Consider the following 20,502-nt stretch of genomic DNA (forward strand, 5'->3'; position numbering starts at 1 on the left):
ACCAGGTTAAAAAATAAATAAATAAATTAGAAATATAAAATGAAATAGAATAAAAGGTATATGGCAAATAAATGGTAAGAAAGGAAAAAGACTAAAGTGAAATGGTTGCTCCACTAAAGATGAAAAAATTGGACATGCATTCCACAAGATGATATCTCTAAAATGTTTAGAATAATTATGGGGTATACCCTTTATTAAGCCAATATTCCTTTATTAGTACAATAAAATTAAATATAAAAATAGCCAAAACGTTGGAGGACGTTGGAGGGAACCTCATACCCATAGGTTGCAGCTCTCAACTTGTTTATTTCCCTCTAGATCACTCAGCGCTGATCCTATACCTTTTTTTGTCTAACTAGTATTGGGCTTGATATTTTTAATTTGGGACTTCAGTCTGGAGTGGACTAGGCGCTGGCTGCGGGGGGCGCAATGCCGACAGGAGGGACTGGACAGGGTCGACATCGCGGTGGCGGTGTTCCTGGCCAGCGCATTGGAAATTGAAAGAAATTGATGAGTCAACTTGGGGAGTCGCAGCCTGCCGAGGGCTGATGGCGGTACGCAGGCTGATATGAACTCATGGACAAAGAAGTGGTATCTGCCTGTTGGGAGAAGTCTCTCAACAGCTGGCAGTTGGATGGAAAGCTGGTCTGTGTAAAAAATTAATAAAGCTGTGGCCGTTGCCCTTACCCATAACTATTGTGTGGTGTTATTATTTACGGAGGGCAACGGGAGGTGGGGTTTTTCTGGATCAGCAGTCAAGCAGCCATCTGATGAGTGGCCAGTGAAGTTATCCCTAGGCTGTAATGTAAACACTGCATTTTCTCTGAAAAGACAGTGTTTACAGCAAAAAGCCTGAAGGTAATGATTCTACTCACCAGAACAAATTCAATAAGCTGTAGTTGTTCTGGTGATTATAGTGTTCTTTTAAGCCCTGAGACATCCCTCAAGGTACACCATAACTTTTCTGGAATTGTGGACACACTTCAAGACACACGCGGTGTCACGCTGGTTTCCAGGTGTGATCCATTCACAGAAATCTCTTTTATTTTCTCTGAAATAAATAGTTCCTGTAGTTTTGTTCACTAGAATGCATAAAATAAACTACTCGACAATCTAATACTGCTTAGTACCGCTTACATTAGTACGTGTAAGAACATACAGCATGCCCAAACACCTAGTTCAATCATCCCAGGAACGGAAATGCTTTAAGTAGCTGAAATGCTGTCTATTAAGAGTGAGCTAGTGAAACAGCACCTTTAAACGGTTCATATAAAACATTTTTTGTCAAGTTTCTTACATCTGTTTTCACCCTGATTCCATAATGCATTTCACATGAACAGCTACCAAGATCGGTATTTCATTTTCTAGATTCAGATCTAATGGCAAAACTGCACTTTCCACCCATTCATCAAAACATATTGCTATACAAGACGATGACATTTTCCACATATATGCAGACATATCATAGATTTTACATCTGATTGACATCTGCATATCGTTACATGCAATCTCTTTATTTCTAAAAGATAGGTGTGTTTGCCACATCATTTTGGAAATGGTTTGACATCAACTGGGGATACGGCAAACACTGTCTCTTTGTACCCTAGACACTAAAATGAACGGCAGTGGTTATAGTGCTAAGAGTATACCTTAAATAAATTCAAAAGAACACGTCTGATTATATAATGACAAAATATCGCAAGAATGTTGCATTTAAATTTGGACTCCTCTCAATGTAAAAATGCAGCTGTGATTAGTAAATATTAATAGCTTGGATTGCACGTAGATAACGTATACGGTAAGTCTTTGTGCCAACGTTGTGAGCAAATGCATTGCTCAAACCTCTTGTAGTTAAAGGGTGTGGCTGCTCGATGTACATGTTATATACAGCAATAGTAATATTAAGAATAGCATTGTACTATGGATTGAAAAAAACGAAATCATATTCCAGGTTTAACATATTTGTGATGCTGCTGCTGAACCAAAAGACAACACAAAAACACAACTTGAAGAGAATTCCAACTATTTCCTTGGCTGATACCGGTCAGCTGACACTCTCAGCCAATGCATGAGAGGCATTCTGCTATAAAACCCTGCTTCAGAGTAGACCGTGTTCAATGCAACAATGCGAACCTTTCTCTGGTATCATAACTCTAAAACACTCTGTAATGGAGTACAAAAAAACATTTTTTATTTTTTTTTAAGTGTTCATAATACAAATTTTAAAAATCTACAATTTCCATTACTAACTTTGTAACCTGCCGAGGCTTATTTTACAGTTTCATAATGCCATCCATTACATTTTTTTCCCCAAAACAGCGCTGCATATTTAAGATGGTACCATTAACCTATAAAGAAACAGAATTACATTTTCATTGCTTTAATCAATACTTTTTATATACAACATTATTAAAAATAATTAATTTAAAGGGACACTTTGAAATCCCTAAAACACTTCCGCTTGCTGAATTGCTTTAGGGTTTAAAAAAAAACCAAAAAAAACAGAGCAGCACCTTTATAAAGGTCCTAGATTGCACCCTCTAGGATATACGTTACACGGCCGGTTGGGTTCTCATCCTCACACACTTTGAGGGTTTGCTCAAAATGGATTTTGCTGAGAAGCATTGCTGACGAATCCTGTACATGCGCACAGCGGCAGAATGCTTCTCTGTGAAGCACTGGGTTGGCCAGGGAGATTTTCACTAGTGAGTGAATCAAGCTGCAGCAAGGAGCCTGTTTTGACACTGGAGTAGAGGTAAGTAATACGTTCTTTATTTACAGTATCCGGTGTATAGTGTTCCTTTACGTTTGGCAAAACCTAAAGGAACACTTAAGTGATAGGAATAGAAAGCTGTGTCCCTCTGCCCTTTCCACCCCCGCCCCTTGTGGCTCCCTTCCCCGGTGGTAATTTAAGGGTTAAGAACCCTTTAAAACACTCACTTTATTGCAGCACCGAAGTCCCTCGGCACTGGATCCAACGCCACCTCTCCCATCGTCCTCTGACCTAATGTGCGTGCGCAGCAAGCACCACACGCACAATCAATGCTTTCCTATGGGAGATCGAAGATTATGGATGTGCTCATGCAAAGGTTGAGGACATCCTCTGTAAACTCCATGAAATTGCAGTAAGTGCCTCTAGTGGCTGTCTGGTACACAGACACTAGAGGCTGTCTTAACACTGCAATGTAAACAGTGCAATGTTTTACATTACAGGGTTAAGGAGACTGGGACACTGCACCTACACCACTTCAACGAGATGAAGTAGTCTTGGTGCATATAGTGTCCCTTTAAAAAATACTTTCATTCCTCTCTGTTTATCCATTTCAGCATATGTTTCCTTTTTTCATCCAATTTCTTTGCTTGCCAGTTACTATTTCGTTTAACATTTCAGCACTAATTGTTCCCTCTACTCACTGCCTCAAAACAGATTTATAAAGCGATGTTCATGGCATTTTGGAGTTTGTTTCCAACATAATGTGCAATCTGTTACGTTCCCAGAATAAGCATGACATCCAATCAACATAAAACAAATTGTAAATGTTTTATAAAATTTCATATTGGGTAAAAATAAACAGGACTGAGGTATGAGGTCATACTTTTGTTGCCTGCACATACGCAAAATTGATTGTAAACTAGTTAAAGTGGCTCTGTCACCTCAAACTTACCTTTCTCCTATCGTTTACTTGTAAGGACTACTTTGTCTTATGTATTTTTCCTACAATTGACAATTGTGACGAAAGTGTGGAGCTATAGGCAAGCTTCACATTCTCTGTCAAGCTAACAAAGGGTGAAGCTCGCCTTAAACTCCACCCTTGTCAAGATTGCCAAATGGAGGAAAAATACCCAAGGCAAAGTAGTCCCTATTTTGTCTTATGTTTTAAAGATAAATAAATCAGAAATTAAAAAAAGAACAGATTCTGAAAGAGGAAAACAATAGGTGAAAGGTAAGTTGGAGGTAACAGAGTTTGTAAGAGCTTCACGGTGCACTGTTATAAGCGAGATCCGAGATGTTTAGCTCGCCATTGAAGATATTTCCCATGATGCTTAGTCAACCAAGTGCCCGAGTTAGCCATTGTCGAAACGAAACCATAAATAATATCTCCTAAAATAACTGCAAGACAAATGCGATCTGAGATTAACACAGATTTATTTCATTCCTAGGATTCACAACCAGGATTTATTGTTTCATGTGTGTGCAACATTTCGAAATGTACCCAATGCGAACCATGTGAAAAGGTTACCCAAATGAGAATAAAGTTATGGGAAAGTTTGAAAATACTAGGCAGAGACACATGCAAAATTCCTGCGAATATATAATAATTTAAAGGGATAAGAAAGAAAAAAAACAATTATTTTTACACAATAAATTATACCAAAACAAAATGACAAAATAAAAAACATATTTATCTTCAAAGTTCCTGCAGCTGCACTGCACAGAGAGGCAAAAGCATTATCGAACCAGGAAGTGGTTCCACCAATCAGGAGCCCGTCATTCTGGCCAGTGTGTTATGATCCTATCTCATAAAGACCTGTCCAGCATAGGGTTATGGGATAAGCTTAAGTTATGAATAAAGGCAAAATTAAATGTATTTCTCCTTATTGAAAAATTTCTATAAAAAAAGGCACAGTGCCCATGGGCCACCGATCCTGCCGTATGGCGAAAGAGGATCTCTGGAATTCGGTTTCTGGCCCCCATCTTGGCTCAAATTAGCAAGAAAACATACTGCCCTGCAATGGGCCGACAGATACTCCAGCGACGTTGGAGCTACCCCCAGGGAGCAGGGGAAGGAGACAAACCCAGCATGGAGATGGACTCTCTGGAAAGACCTAACTGCGGCATTGGCTAAACATGCAGAAACGCAGCTTCTACACAGCAGTTTATATTTTGACACTAAGGCCATTGGTTAACTCGTTATATATTATTTTAATTTTTTATTATATATATTATTCTTATACCTTTCAGCTTGGGGAGCCCAGTGGTACCTAATTTAAGCTATTTCTAAGCAGCATGTCAATTAACTCTCACAGATTTTAGTTATAAATCTTTGTGCAAACAGTCTGTATCATGCCTTCATCTGTTCTGACACTGATAGGATATTTGTTTTGTGTGAGCCTCGTTATTATAAAAACTGTGCAGTCTTATTCTATGCCATACTACTGTTAACTATGAACTGCTGGTATATGCGGTCGTGGCATTACTAGCATGTATGTATTCTTTATGCACATCCAAAATAAATAATAATAAAAAAAAAAACAGGCACAGTGAAAAATAAGACAAATCACAATAAAAAAGTATAAGGTTGCTTAACACATGAAGAAACACCCTGATTGGTGCTACTTTGACCTAGCAAAGATCGCTATATATATGTGCATTTTTGGGCCCCTGGCTACCTGTACACCGCAGGGGGCCCAGCACAGTCCATCCTCACTTCCCAGCTCCTCTGCTCTAAGTCTTGCAAGCCGCACGGAGCGTTGCCATGGTAACCCGTGGCAACACTCTGACGACCATGGCGCTCCCGAGACTGAGTCTCGCAGTCTACACAGACTTAGTCTCGAGAGCGCCGCAGTCGTCAGTGCGTTGCCACGGGTTACCATGGCAGTGCTCTGCGTGGCTCGCAAGACTTAGAGTAGAGCTGCTGAGAAGTGAGGATGGATTGTGCTGGCCCCCCCTGCGGTGTACAGGTAGCCGGGGGCCCGCAGCATGCCACCAGACCACCAGGGAATGTGACCTCCCTGGCCACAGGTAAGATGCAGGGAGGGGGGAATTAAATTAAATGTATTACAATTAATGGGAAAAAATGCTCACCCCATCCACAGTATGAACACCCACTACATTTTACACACACACTTTTCATTAACTAAACACACACACTACATCCTTACACACACACACGCTGCATTAACTAAACACGCTACATCCTTACACTCACAGACACTCTGCATTAACTAAACACACCCTACATCCTTACACACGCACATTCTGCAGTCAGGAAACCAGACAACATCCTTACACAAACACACTCTGTGTAAGGATGTAGTGTGTGTAGTGACTGCCGAGTGTGTGTTTGTGTAAGGATGTAGTGTGCGTAGCAAATGCAAACACACACACTCTGAATTCACTACACACACTTCATCCTTACACAAATACACAATCTGCCATCACTATATACACACTACATGCATTACTCAAACACATAATCTGCCATCACTATACACACATACTACTTCCTTACACAAATATACACTTTGCATTCACTAACCACACACTACATTCTTGCACAAACACACACTCTACAGTCACTATACTCACACTACATCCTTACATAAACACACTCTGCATTCACTAAACACACACACTTCATCTTTACACACACACACTCTGCATTCACTAAGCACACACTACATCTTTACACACACACACTCTGCATTCAGTGTAGACACACTACATCCACAAACACACACTCTGCATTCACTAAACACACACTACATCCTTACACAAACACACACTGCATTCACTATACACACACTAAATCCACTACACAAAGAGACATTCTGTATTCACTATACACACACTACATCCACTACACAAAGATACACTAAGCATTTACTATACACACACTCTGCATTTACTACAAACACTGCATCCACTACACAAACACACACTCTGCATTCACTATAGACACACGCTAGATCCACTACACAAGCATACACTCTGCATCTAATACAAACAAACACTACATACATTAAATAAACACCCAATCTGCATCCACTATACACTCTGCATCCATGACACACACACACCTCATCCATTTTACACATACTACATCCACTATACACACACCACATTCAGTACACACACACTTCATCCTTCTGGATAGACTCGGGGAAAGGCCCTGTGCACGGACTCGGGTGTGGGGCACAGGGGCACAGAACTTGGGCTGTGCCAGAGGCCCCAACATTTCTGATGGCAGCCCTGATTCCACGTTTATTAAATAACCCCACCAAAAAGTGAATTAAACTGTATCTAGTGCAGCAATAGAAGGGAAAAAAGACACAGTCTGAAAACCCAAAATGTGCGCTATAGTTGAGTTAAAGTTATTTTAACATTAATTGTCCCCATTAAATTAGTTTTAACAAAAAAAATAAAACATCAAACCATGCAGAAAGAAGCACTTGCTCATTCGGGTTCACTGAAGCGGGCAGTTTTATACAGACAGCCTGTTTGATGCTCATTAACGTATCATTCGCTTCGCCAAAAGCTCTTGTTTCTCTTTTTTTTTGCCAAAGAGCAAAGTTGCAAAATATGGGGTCACAATATTGGGTCTACCTCAACATTTGCTTTCTCTTTCTGTCTATAGAGGATTATTTTGGCAACGTGAAAGAGATGGTATGAGATAAGGTGGTCTGAATACCTGTTTATAACCTGCCAATAAACACATGTGACAAATGTTTCATCCCGTGCCATACCTATGTACTTGTCTTGGCAGTTCTGCTTTTAATTATAAAAAAATTAAAGCGACATACACCGCCAAAATAACATAAACAAGTAGAAGAAGCAATAACACTACTGGTATATAAAATAACTGTAAAAACTGTATACTTTGAAAAATATTAACTTATTCCTGTAAGAATACAATAGTTTTTCTTTTTTTTTTTCATTCAAGGTTTATTTGCGTAATTTTTACATACATCAGTGAAGGCAAATATGTGCATCAAGGATAATATGTAGCTTTACAGTTTCATGGTATAGCGTATTATTTAACTACATAACAGAAAATAACATAAGCCTACAGCACACAGTTTAGTCAAAACGTTATATTAATTTAAGTCTGAATATCACAACAGTGTCAAGACATTACACTGATTTGATGCCATTTGTGTCAGGTGGTTCTAGTTGTGATGAAGTTATAAGTTCCGTCGCACTCTGTCACTTTAGGTCAAAGTTTAATTATGGTGCGAGGCTATAATTGTTTCTAATGATAAGACAGTACATTTAGGCATATAAAAAGAAAGCCTATTTCTGCATAAGGTGCCTATCTAGCATATCTAGCCTACCTAGTCTAGGCCAACGTCCAAACATTTAACCTAAGTCTGTATAACCGTCAGTTTAATATTGAAGCATTATATAAACTATAGTAGCCATTAATGGCACAGGTTTCCTGTGTTTATTTGGGCAGTGCAGTCCATCACTACCTGTATACTGGTTCAAAGCATAGTTAAGCATATTTGGCTAAACAGTAATAATATAAAACAGTGCAAAGCATAGTATCGGTCACGTCATGTTATAAAACAAAATTATTCCCGCCTGACCAGGAGAGACATAAAAAAGGGGAAGAAAGGGCCTACGTGAAGTCCCCAATTAAGCACCAGTGAGAATGTATCCCAGTGGTCAAAATGGGCCTTGTGCCGTGCACGCGCGGCCGGGCATAATAATACACCCTGAGGTAAAATAATAAAAGGAAGAAAGTAAGAGAATGGTAATACAGCTATTGAACAGGTCTCCCCCCCCCCCCTATCCACCCCAGTCAGACCCGGCAGTCCATGACAATCAGATGTAAGCAAGCAATTCTTAATAGCCGTCCGAGAAGGGCCACCCATGGTTCAGCTGCATTACCTCCCTCGGGGTGCCGAGCCCCCATCTGTCCTCTCCAGGCCGTGCCCAGCCCGCCTGTTGGGCCTCTCATGGCGCTGTGGGCACTCAGGAGCAGAATCTTCCACTGGACTCCCCCACCTAGAGTCCGCGGGCTGTTCGCCCCCTGCACCTCCCCGGCCTCACTTAAGTCCCTGCGAAGTGTGCGCCCACATGTCTCTCCCGGTGCCGGCCACATACTTGGGGCTGGTGCACATCCCCCACGGCCACCGGTCCGCCAGAGGGACCGTGCAAGCCCGCCCCACAGGGCTCACGACACCAGGGACAAGGCCCTCAGGGGACCCCTCAGACCCAAAGGCCAGGGCACTCACATCTTTGGCTGGCGGGCAAACAGTGTGGAGGATCCGTCCGGCGCTCAGCAGTACCCGGGTCTGCATGAGCCATCCAGTTCAGCCCCTCACGGTGGATAGCTTTCGCAGGTGCTCCATCGCGGATTGTTCAAAAGTGTAGTGAGGCGTTCCGAGAGCAGGGGTGAGGGTGAGTTCTCGTCCGTGTGAATCCTCTACCTCCTCCGGTGCTTCTGCAGGTGCCAGCGTGAGTTTAGTGGTCAGGCTCCTGGTAAGTGCCGGGCTTGTATTAGGGGCTTAGCCTGTCTCTGTGTTCCACGTTCATAACTGCTGGCCGGCTGTTTCATGCAGCCATACAATAGTTTTTCATGTCCACTTTTAGGTAAAGATGCTATACAAATTAAATGTATATATAATTTAACTCTAGACTATAAGCTTGTTTGAGCAGGTTTCTCAACCTATTTTCCTGTAACTTTTTCTTATTAGCTCATTTAATGTTAAATTTCCCCCTTTTATAATATTGTAAACCGCAGCAGAATAAGTTGGCGTTATAAAAATGCTAAAAAATAATAATAATATTAATAATTAGCACTATTAATATTTGGTGGGTTTTAATAATAAATAAGAAAGCATATATTCACATAGCAGAGCACGCTCAACACTGTAATTAACATATATTGTTTAAATACAATGCTTTGAATTTCAAACAAATAATCTATCAAAGTCAACTTTGTGGCATTCTATAGATTGCTTTGCATTCTGGGTGATTATACGGATACAATGTAAGTGATGAACGGTTGCCTAGTTACACTTGGATCGACCATTCCGCATTCTCTTATACATTGATGATAAAGATCGGTACCATCGCAGTAATCCCACACCTAATCTCGGTGGATTATTCTCTCGTCTGCCTGACATAAATGGTAGTTTACGCACTAATATGGTCAAGAGAGTCTGCCTATTTTACATTTGTGCTTTCTTAACTACTATGGAAACCAGATGTAGCTTACAAGGTGCCTCGCATCTCATCTTCTCTGAGTGCTAAAGCCTTTTTTGGCCTACGTTGGAGACTTTTACCGCTGTTTGCAATCAGAAACAACAGATGGCAGGCACATGCTCGCTCTAGTAAATGAAGAGGGATCTCAGCAGTATTAAGCTTTGATCCCTGGTGGCATGTCTACAACACCAGGATGCAAAATACCACAGCAGTACAGGATCTCAATATTAAAGGCTGGAAGCCGCACTTTTGATATGTGAACCCCTAAGAAAGAAAAAAAAAACACACAAAAAAAAAAAAAAAACGATTCCATGCCCACAGTACGTAAACATACTGACATTCCACTTTGGAAATTCTGTTACAGAGGTCAGAATACAAGGCATTTCCTCTGTTTGGTGACACGCTCCACTGTGAAGGTATTACTGCAAATCCCTGGGGATCAATTCTGGAAAAATACAGTTAACCTGACTTCAAAAGATAATCTCGATTCTGTTAGGAAAGAATCCAGAGTGCTCACATCAGGCAATTAACGCGATAGTATTAATAAAAAAAAAAACGTAGAAAAAAAAAAGAGGCTACAGTAATTATGTTTGATGAATATGCCATTGATCCATATTCATGCAGCTGTTCCAACTTCTCATGTTTGCAAGAGAGTATTTTAACCGACATTCACATCACATTTTGCAGACATTTTTTTTTTTTAGGAGGGTGTAGGAGCTAATCTGAACACATCTCTTTCATTTAGTCAATAAGCCGGAGATAGCATAGAGAGAAATGCTCATTTTAGCCTTAAATAGCAGCACAGAAAAAAAATTATAACAATTTTTATAATACGGCTATTTCAGCCTAAATTTGCAATTCCCTTGTAGATTCTCCACCCATCCAAGTTACAGTGAATTTTTAATTTTAGGCTGAATTGGAAAAATTCTCCAAAGCACCTAAGGTTCCAGATAAAAATATTTCATAAAAATAGATTCTGAATACCTCTTAACATGTCTGAAAATCATCAGCGCTGTGATATATTTAAAGTTATTGCAATTAGGCATCTGTCTGTCTGCGACCTAAATTTACCCAGCTTAGATTTTTAAAAGCTGTCTACTTTCTGGCACAACTGACATAATCTGTTGGTTATGGCAAAAATGTATATCACATTTAACCACTTTTACCACTTGTCGAGGGATTATATACAGTAAAAATAGGTAGTAGTGTAAAAGAAGAAATCTGGGCATTTTATCTGAGAATCCAAAAATAATTCATCTACTACAAAGGTGTTATATGAAATGTTTGTCCACATTTAATATAATTGCATTCAGATTGTTTAGCTTCGTCATGGAGTTAAGCAAACACCCCTCTTTTTAATGACAGCTCTATTCACGTCATCTCTCATTAAGGGGTTACTGTATTTCAACGTTTTATGATATAATAGAAAACAGTGGTAAACATAAATAACAAGTGAAAAACACAATTTTATCCAATCACAGCTATATATTTGTAATATATACATTAAACATTAACTAAAAACACAGCCGTGCAGGCTCATTTTGGCAGGGCCCTCTTCACCTTCTGTTCCTGTATGTCAAATATGTTTTGTTAGAATGGTTGGTCCTATTATACAGCGCTGCACAATATGTTGGCGCTATATACATAATAGTAATTTATTTATTTTTTTTAAAAAGAAAAAAACGGTAATATTAAGTGCTTTCCCCCCCCCCCCCCCAAGAATTTTCCAAGGAGCAGCAAATACAAATTATATACTTGCAACTTCTAATAACTAACTATACAAAAGTTAATGCTTCTCGCAATTTTTTTTTTCGATCTCTTTTAATTAACATGCCATAAATCACTTAGGTCTTTAAGATATCTAAATAACAACTAAGGGTAAAAAAAAAAAAAAAAATTCCTAAATGGCATTATGGACCAAGGGGTTAACCCACTAAATAATGTTTTGTAATGAAGTGACAGCCAATAGCCAAAACAGCATCACTGGGGGAAAAAATACTTAATTTACTAGGGAGATATATTTTCCAAAATCAGCTACTTTTGCCTGAAAGTTGCAAAACAGGTGTCAACTAATGAAAATTCACCATTTAGCTGATGATGCCCCCTCCCCCCAAAAAATTATTTTTCTGTATCTGAAAGGACAACTTGAAAGTAACATAATCACTAATGACAATATGATGTATTGTTGTGTAACTCTCACACATCGCTGAGGGTGTCTGTTAGTACATACCTGCCCAGTTGCTTTCCAAGTAAAATTCATAGAATGTATATTTACAGGTATTGCTGGCATCCTCTGTTGGGCTTTTCTGAAATCATGAGTAAATGGAGCCATTTTCCCTTCGGACACAATCAAAATATCCTCTTCAAAACCTAGCAAGTAAAATGTTACACAGATGAAAACACAGACACGTGCTTGGGATAAGGGGCAGGGAGAGGAATTCTTTCTTTTCTGTTAAATTCCACTCCAGCAAAATCATTCAAATAAAAATGCAAGTGAAAAAAATAATAATATTATTAATAATAATAATAATAAAAAAAAGGTTTGAATTTTGCAACATCAGAAACCTGGTTTTCCCAGCAAAGTCCCTCTAAATAAAAACAGGATAAAATCTGAAAATACCTATTAAAACTCTGGCTTGATGAGCATCAATCCACATGTACAAGCTGTCTGTTTGTTGCTGCCCAGCCGCAATCTGAGCACAAGAATAGAGAAATATAGTGCATATCTGCAGAGCTGCTGGGAATGCCATGATGGTCACTGGGATTTTGCTTTGCTTCTCCTCCTTCACTTTATTTTTAATCTCCCTTTGCCTTTGAGCTGTTAGAGATAGTTTTTACTTTCCCCTGTTTTTTTTTTTTTCTTGTTTTTTTTTTTTTGAGAGAGCAAGGCTACTCTGATCTCACTCTGGAGGCTGGGTCCTGGCAGTTTGCAGTCAATGAAGTAGGGAGAGAAGGGGGGGGTGGAATAGTGTTTGATGTCTTGGAAAGGCATCAGGTTACAAATGCCAGACCTGCACAGAGCATGTTCTGCCAGAAGAGGGCGCTGGAAAACTGGGTGAGACATTTCAGAACTACAAATATTTTTAATAATTAAAACAATAATATTATATTTATATTATATTTCATAACTATATTTATATCTTTATTATATAACTGCTTATAATCTCTATAATTAATGTTCAGATAATGTAGGTGTATCTTAAATAAGAGAATAATATATAGTATAACTTGTATTAATTGTGTCGATTGATAAATTGTATTACTGTTTTTTATTTACAGCACTAGAGAGTTAGAGGCAGACTCTATGAAGCACTTCTGCGAGTCTTCACTCATAAAGGAGTTAAAAATTAAAGAAAATCCAAGTGGGGCCTTCCTTGTGTTACTCCCACTATTCTGCATTTTTTTTTTTTTTTAACTAGTTTATATCTTAGTACGATTCACACTGGTCATTAACTTGGTGCCTATTTGCTATACGTCGGTGAATAGACATGGCATCATTTTGATCACCCTGGAATGTCAGATAAATGGGAAGCAAGCCTACTTCTGTAATGTACTAATATTGTGTAACTGTTTAGATATTACTTCAACGTGACATGTCTATATTATTGGTGAAATACACCAACTTGTGAAGCCATCTCTAAAGTAATTTTTTTGAACTGTTTGTCTTATACACCTAATGATGTATTCCCTTCTACATGACGGTAACTGTAAACTGTTATATTGTGGCTTTGGTTTTTGTGTGTAAGTGAAAGCCATAAATAAATAATTATTTATTTATTTTTTTAAATGAACGTAAACTCTGTTTTCAAATATTTTTTATGCTTCTGTGTCAATCATAGATCAGAGAATAGTTAGTATGCAATTCACTTCCTTATTGTAATAAGCATTTGATTATTTTAATTTAGTTTAATTTTTATGTGTGCGAAGGCCGAGAAGGGGTTCGTACTTCATCCTGTTTAGATCAAGGTAAATGTTATTTCGGTTTTGGATTTAACTTTCTTTTTCTGTTTTTCTTTATCATACATAGTGCTGAAATGACAAGATCATTTTAAATATTGGGCCAGGATATCAGAACTGGGCTAAAAATATGCAACTCAGATGTTTTGTTTGCTTGGCTATACTTGCCTAAAATGTGATGTTCACATTGAGTTCCCAGCAATTCACACATTGAATAAACCTGCAGTGTTTTTGAAATGTGCAGATTGTCAGGAATTCTAAATTCATTTTAAAATCCAAACCAAAATAGCTTTGAAGAATTGGAGAAATTTTTTTTCTTATTGAATGTTTCCAACTTGAATATTTTGGCCTAAAAACAGTTGTTAATTTGTCAGTTTTCTGTCAATTATTGGAGGACAGAGTAAGAGACTACCTATGGACGTGGAAGTCAAGGGTTTGGTATCTTGCGTTTCACTGTTAATTATTATATTTTGCAAAAAGAATATAGTATTTTACATTCCTAATAATGTATGTAACTAACACCAATTATTGCACTAAACATCTGTAGATGTTATCTATACAAATAATTCTGATACAAATTTCTGCATATGGAGAAATCACTCCATGGAATGTTATCACCAATTATGTAACCTATTTTATATTTTGCTCCAGAATTCACTACTCTTTCTCTCTCAGAGTACAGAAACAAGCAGTCTATTATTGGAGCAAAACATTATTGTATCTATTATCGGAGCATAGAAACATGTTATATATTCTCAGAGTACAAACACACGGTATCTGTTATCACAGTGTAGAAACATGGTATCTGTTATTGGAACATAGAAACATGGTATATATTCTCAGAGTACAGAAACACGGTATCTGTTATCACAGTGTAGAAACATGGTATCTGTTATTGGAACATAGAAACATGGTATATATTCTCAGAGTACAGAAACACGGTATCTGTTATCACAGTGTAGAAACATGGTATCTGTTATCGGAGCATAGAAACATGGTATATATTCTCAGAGTACAGAGACACGGTATCTGTTATCACAGTGTAGAAACATGTTGTCTGACTGTTACTGGAGCAAAATGTTATCATATCTATTGTTAGCGTGTAGGATCATAGTATATATTATCAGAGTGTAGAAACATGGTATCTGTTATTGGAACATAGAAATGCTGTATTTATTATCAGAGAGTATAAACATGTTATCTATTTTCGGAGTGTAGCAAGATGTTATCTGTTATCAGATCACAGAAACACAGTATCACACAGTATCTATCAACCGAGCATAGAAACGTGGTATTGATTATCAGTGTGTAGAAATATGGTATGTATCATCAGAGCATACAACATGGTATCTGTTATCAGTGTGTAGATGTTATGTGTTCCTTATTGGAATTGTTCCTTTAAAACATTACTCGGTCATTGTGTTTCTAGGAGAGACACTTAGTTAATCTACCATCTTGTAAAGGACATAATATAAAACAGCAGAAACTAGACTTGTGGGAAAATTGCAGGGTCTTCTAAGGGTAGCCTCAGAGCTACAACTAGTACAAAGAGCCATAGTAGCCCAGTAAGTCAGAAGAAGCACATTCTAGCTGCAGATTTTTTGATAATCTCCTCTCTTGATTCTTGGGAAGAAAGGAAAATGGAGGGTGCAGAACGGAGAAAGTTTGGTGCAAAGTGTACCAGCTGGGTTGGAACTGGGAGTTAGGTTCCAGAGACTGTTTTCTAAATCCCCTCTGAAGTGTACAACCTCCACTACTAGTTCTGCTGGCAGTGGCACTGCAGCTCTACTTACTCCTAAGAGTAAGGAGGAGATAGTAGAGGAGAGTCTGGACATGTCATGGAGAAATCCCCACCAGCAACGTGTAGTGAACAACCTATTTCTGTGAAGTCTGCTAGAACTTTGTTTGCTACCAAAACAACAGCCAGGTCCACTACTTCTAGCACTGGCACAGTTACTAAAACCACCAGTGTAAAAGTACAAATTAGCAGCACCACCACTAATACTACGAGCTAGCAGCAGCAATCCAAGTGTTTTAGTAAGTTAGAGTTGCTAGAGTTAATCCACACGCAGCATTGCCAGCAGCAGGTAGAACGGGAGAAGCATCAAAGCAACATTTGGGACCACTTTGAAAGTGTTGGAGATGGGCGCTTGGCAAAGTGCAAACTGTGCGGAAAGGAAGTAAGAAGTGGGAGAGTGTTGGGTAAACTCACCAGTTTCGGGATGAATCGTCCCTTCCGCAGACATCAAATGGCTGGTTTATTGAGGGAAACGGCAGAGAGTAGTACTGCATGCAAAAGAGCTACTACTACTATTACTAATACCACCAGCTACAACCAGCAATAGTACCACCATTAGGCAGGAGAGAGAGGGGTGTTAAAGAGTCTAGAGAGAGTGTCAGCAAACAACCCAGGCAGGTTGGACAGTCGGCAGCAGCATTCCAATTACATGTCCGGCCCACCCTGGAGAATTTTTGTTGATTTCACTCCAGAGCCATGTCTAAACGGCATGCCGATAAGATCATGTAACTTATTGGCCAGCTGATTGCTGTTCGGGGGTGCTTAGGATGGGAGCCTTTTAAGCAGCTGTTAAGCTCCCCAATATCACGCTTTACTTTTCATAGTCACGTTTCTCTATCGTTACTGTGTTGTAGTTTTCAAAGAGGAGCTGGCTTAGGCTGTTGGTCAGCAAGATATTTACCATTCTTGAGAACCACAGGGTTGTTCTGGATGGCTCTCTACATACTGCTGTGGCATCACTGGTCAAACGAGTTGATAAATTTCCCAAACTGATGCCAACTTCCTAAGATTAAGGGAAACTGACACTCATGTCGAACAGCCTGCCAGCTTGGAGAGACAAGCTGATTCAAAGGGTGTGTGGCTAGCAGTAGAAGATGGGAATGCTGGCTAAGGTAGAAGGGCAGCAGGAGACTGAGATGTTTGTAACTCCCAGCACCAGCGACAGCAGTAGCTCCACAACACAGCTAAGTGGTGGAACTGTGTTTTGGGCAGAGTTTACCAATCTGAAGCTCCTTTACCCTTTAATGCTGACCTTCTTACCTACTGGCATGACAAGAAGAGTGTGTGGCCTGCCCTCTCACTGGTTGCCCAGGAGCTCCTGTCATGTTTGCCAACTAGTGTCCTACGTGAGTGTATGTTTTCAGTAACAGGCAATGAACTAATCCTCAGAGCTCACGTCAATCACTGGCAGCACTCCTCTACTGTACTCTGCTGCTGGTGGATGGTGTAAAAGTAAATTTTCAGCTGAAAGTAGAGAGAGGGTGGCTATTGCAAATTGCTCACTCTCTCTATGTCACTTTGACCCTTCTCCTTGCCTCAATGTACAGGGCCAAAAGAATACCAGGGGTTTGAGCCCAAAGCCCAATTTGGACAAAAGCCCCACTCCCACCAAACTCCACTCCTTAACATGTGTGTGTGTCTGTAAGTAACCCTCACAGTTACTTACAGACACACACACACATAGGAGCAGGCAGACAAAACATACACAGTTAGACACACAAACGCAGACAGGCATACACAGGCACAGAGAGACAAACAGACTGACTGGCACAGACAGATAGACATGGACAAACATATAGTCACAGAAAGGCTCAAACACAAAGACAGACACACAGTCACAGTCTGACACAGGCATTCATACACATGATAAAGTTGAGCAGTGATCATACAGCAGTGTGCAGGCAAAAATATTTTGGGCTAAGGGGCCTTACATTCAGGGCGAGTGACGAGTCTGGTGTTGTGGCAATGCCTGCTACCTTCCAGGTAACTTGCTAAAGGCACAGCTTGTGCACTCTGCATGTCTACTGCCAACAAGGACTGAGGTTGTGTGTCCTGTTGGTGAAACAAATGGTTACCAATTGCCCACTCAATCATTCTCTGCAGCAGCATGATGCTCTCCTTGCCTGACTGCTCCTGCTATTTTTGTTGTCTCTGCTGCTGCAGCTGGGAAGCCTTCACTCCAGGAGGCATTGCCCAGGGGCTGAAACAGGTGAGTGGGTCTTCAATTGCCATTGACTCTCCTTTTCCACTTTCTTTTCTATTTTAATATCTTTCTTTTTTTTTCTTCAACAAATCAGCAGTTATCGATTATTAAGATAGAACAACATCAAAGATAATATTTTAAATTCATATTTCTCACACACATACACAACACACACACACACACACACATTTCCTCACAACAAATAAAATTCAAGTTAACATACCACAACTACTACCATTACCACCAGTGAGACATACAGTCCAAAGATACACACTCACTGACCTATCCAAACGCAGGAAGAGGAAGACTAGACATGTGCGATTCGTTTAGCTCTGAATGTACATTCGTACGAATTTCATGCCATTGGGACATTCGGATGCTTACGAAAGTCCGAAGTACCGAAGTTCGGTAGTTGGAAGTGCCGAAGCTCCGAAGTGATTTAGATTTCTGAAAAGGGGCAAAACAAGAGAGAGGGAGGGGAAATTAGGTGAATGATGACCGGAATCTTGACCAATAAGCTAATTCCTTTTGCTGCCAGCGAACCCTGAAGGATGTGCGAGGGAGCTGTGTTGCAAGAGCACAGTAAGTACTTTGCTCCCTTGCCACCTGGCATGGGATGTTTGTCCCATGCAGTCTCGCACAGTTTCTACTGCGCATGACTGCATCGGACAAACATCCTTAGCTAATTATTATATAGGATATATAAAGTAGACATGTGCAATCTCCGAACTGGACCAATTGTTTTGCCCATGCACATCCCTAATGAAGACTGATGGAAATGAAAAAGTACTACAACCAGAACTGGAGTAAGATGACATAGACCGACCTGTGACCTGGCCAACCACTGGACTACAACAGGCAGACACTGCTGCTGCGCAATAAAGTTTATCTATTTTTAGTTGGTTCATTTAACTGACTTTTTATTTTTAAAACTCTGGTCATCATAACCATTACAGGGCACTGTTGTGGTTATGGTTCCAGGATTGTTCTTGCACCCCACAAATGTAAGTAGCTATTAAATCATTTGGTAATGGTTTGGCAGGGACCAGAAGGGCACAAGTCACTTTCTCTATGTGTGCAGTAGTAGTGGTACACTACACAACAGAAGAAGTGAGCAGTGCCCTCAGAGACCCTGGTAAGTAAATAGACTGAGCACTTCTGCATGGAACTTCCATTAGCTTTCCAGAGCCAAAACCTTCTCTGCAGGGCTAGCTCATTGGGTGACAGCAACAGATGATAATTTACAGCTAATGATATAAGCCTTGCACCTCCAGGATTTGCTCAATTAATTGAGAGAGAGAGCTTACATCTCTTACAGAGATATTGACTGGTGCCCAGCATACCCCAGGTACGTTGCTTTTCAAGCAATTAGCAAACAGCTTACCTACTGCTGTTCTACTGCTTACGTTGGGGGTTCGTCAGGGAGTGCACTGCTCCTGGCACTAGAACGTCAACTGTTATGGTGCATGTATTAGTGTATTTTTATTTTCTTCATTCAGTCACACATGTCCATTACGACAAGTAATGCAACCTTACAGTACATATAACATGTAACGTGGAATTTAAATAATACTCACAGCACCATAACCACTACAGCCTGACTGAGCCCACTGTAATTTCGGTAGTGCTAGGAATGAGTTCCATGGTGTCACTGGCTCCCGGTGCAAACAATAGCTGCGTAGTGGCAAAAATACCCTCCCTGATAGCCCCTCAATAAGAGTCAAGCCATTTTACAGTGGTTTGAATTCTTGTTCTAACCTGGAGCCCGTCTGACGTTGCTCCCCACCTCCTCGGTGGAGAGCTGGAAGTTCTCATATCTAATTCCAGAACTGCAGAACTTTCAGCTAATGAGTTAGCCCTACACTGCAGGGTTTAAACTCAGGAGAGTGGAAAGGTCCTGAGCATCCTAAGCACTACGTAGGAGTACGAGTAGGAGTATGCAGCAGTCTGGTTGAGGTAGTGGAGGTGGGGAATGGCAACTAACAGAACGCAGGCAACAAAGAGGTCACTATATAATCATTGTAGTTTGACTCCTTCTGTAAAATGAGGATGCAAAATGGTAATCCTTCTTGGCACCATTACAGACCAGTGGTGGTTATGGTGCTGCTTTGTCTGCTTAACCTGCAGGAAAACCAGAAAAATAAAAGCACGAGAACAAATAACTTAATATATCCGAATCCAAAAATTAACCAAAGATATGGGATGAAATTTGGATGAATTTAACCACTCAATAGACATTTGATTTGGGCATTAAAAAAAAAAAAAAAAAAAAGTGAGTACTAATTTATTCACATAGACCAAATTTTTCGCTTGTACACGAGTCTAGCAGTAACATGGCTAGAGACACATTAACATAGGGGCTAAAGGAGTACCAGCTCCATGCCCATGCTTTGAAATAGGCCAAAAGCAGACACAATGACCCCTGGTCCGAATATTACTGCATCCAAAGGGGTTCACAAGTCATTCATTACCCTATAATGAGCAGGGGATATATGGATGCCTAGTATCAAAATAAAGCTGTTGCTACCTACGCTCTCCCGCTAGTATGTGGTAGTAAAAAGAAAAAAAAAACATGTTTAAAATAGTTGAGCTGGCTAAATAGCAGAGCTC

At 39.9% G+C, this 20,502-nt stretch overlaps 1 protein-coding gene across 2 annotated transcripts in view; it reads right to left on the minus strand.

Annotated features, from left to right (window-relative positions):
* WIF1 (WNT inhibitory factor 1) overlaps positions 1-12,834 on the minus strand; it is a 73,474-nt gene extending 60,640 nt beyond the window's left edge. For both annotated transcript variants that reach the window (XR_010090424.1, XM_063447070.1), the window contains exons 1-2: positions 12,555-12,834; positions 12,165-12,304 (exon numbers count right to left, since the gene is read on the minus strand). Coding sequence is in view for 1 of the 2 variants with exons in the window: in XM_063447070.1 (XP_063303140.1) it covers positions 12,165-12,304; positions 12,555-12,684 (270 nt within the window). In the remaining variant the exon portion in view is untranslated. The remainder of the gene's footprint in view (positions 1-12,164; positions 12,305-12,554) is intronic.
* Positions 12,835-20,502: the final 7,668 nt, after the last annotated feature.

The sequence above is a fragment of the Pelobates fuscus genome, chromosome 3 (assembly GCF_036172605.1).
Source record: "Pelobates fuscus isolate aPelFus1 chromosome 3, aPelFus1.pri, whole genome shotgun sequence".
Taxonomy (NCBI): Eukaryota; Metazoa; Chordata; class Amphibia; order Anura; family Pelobatidae; genus Pelobates; species Pelobates fuscus.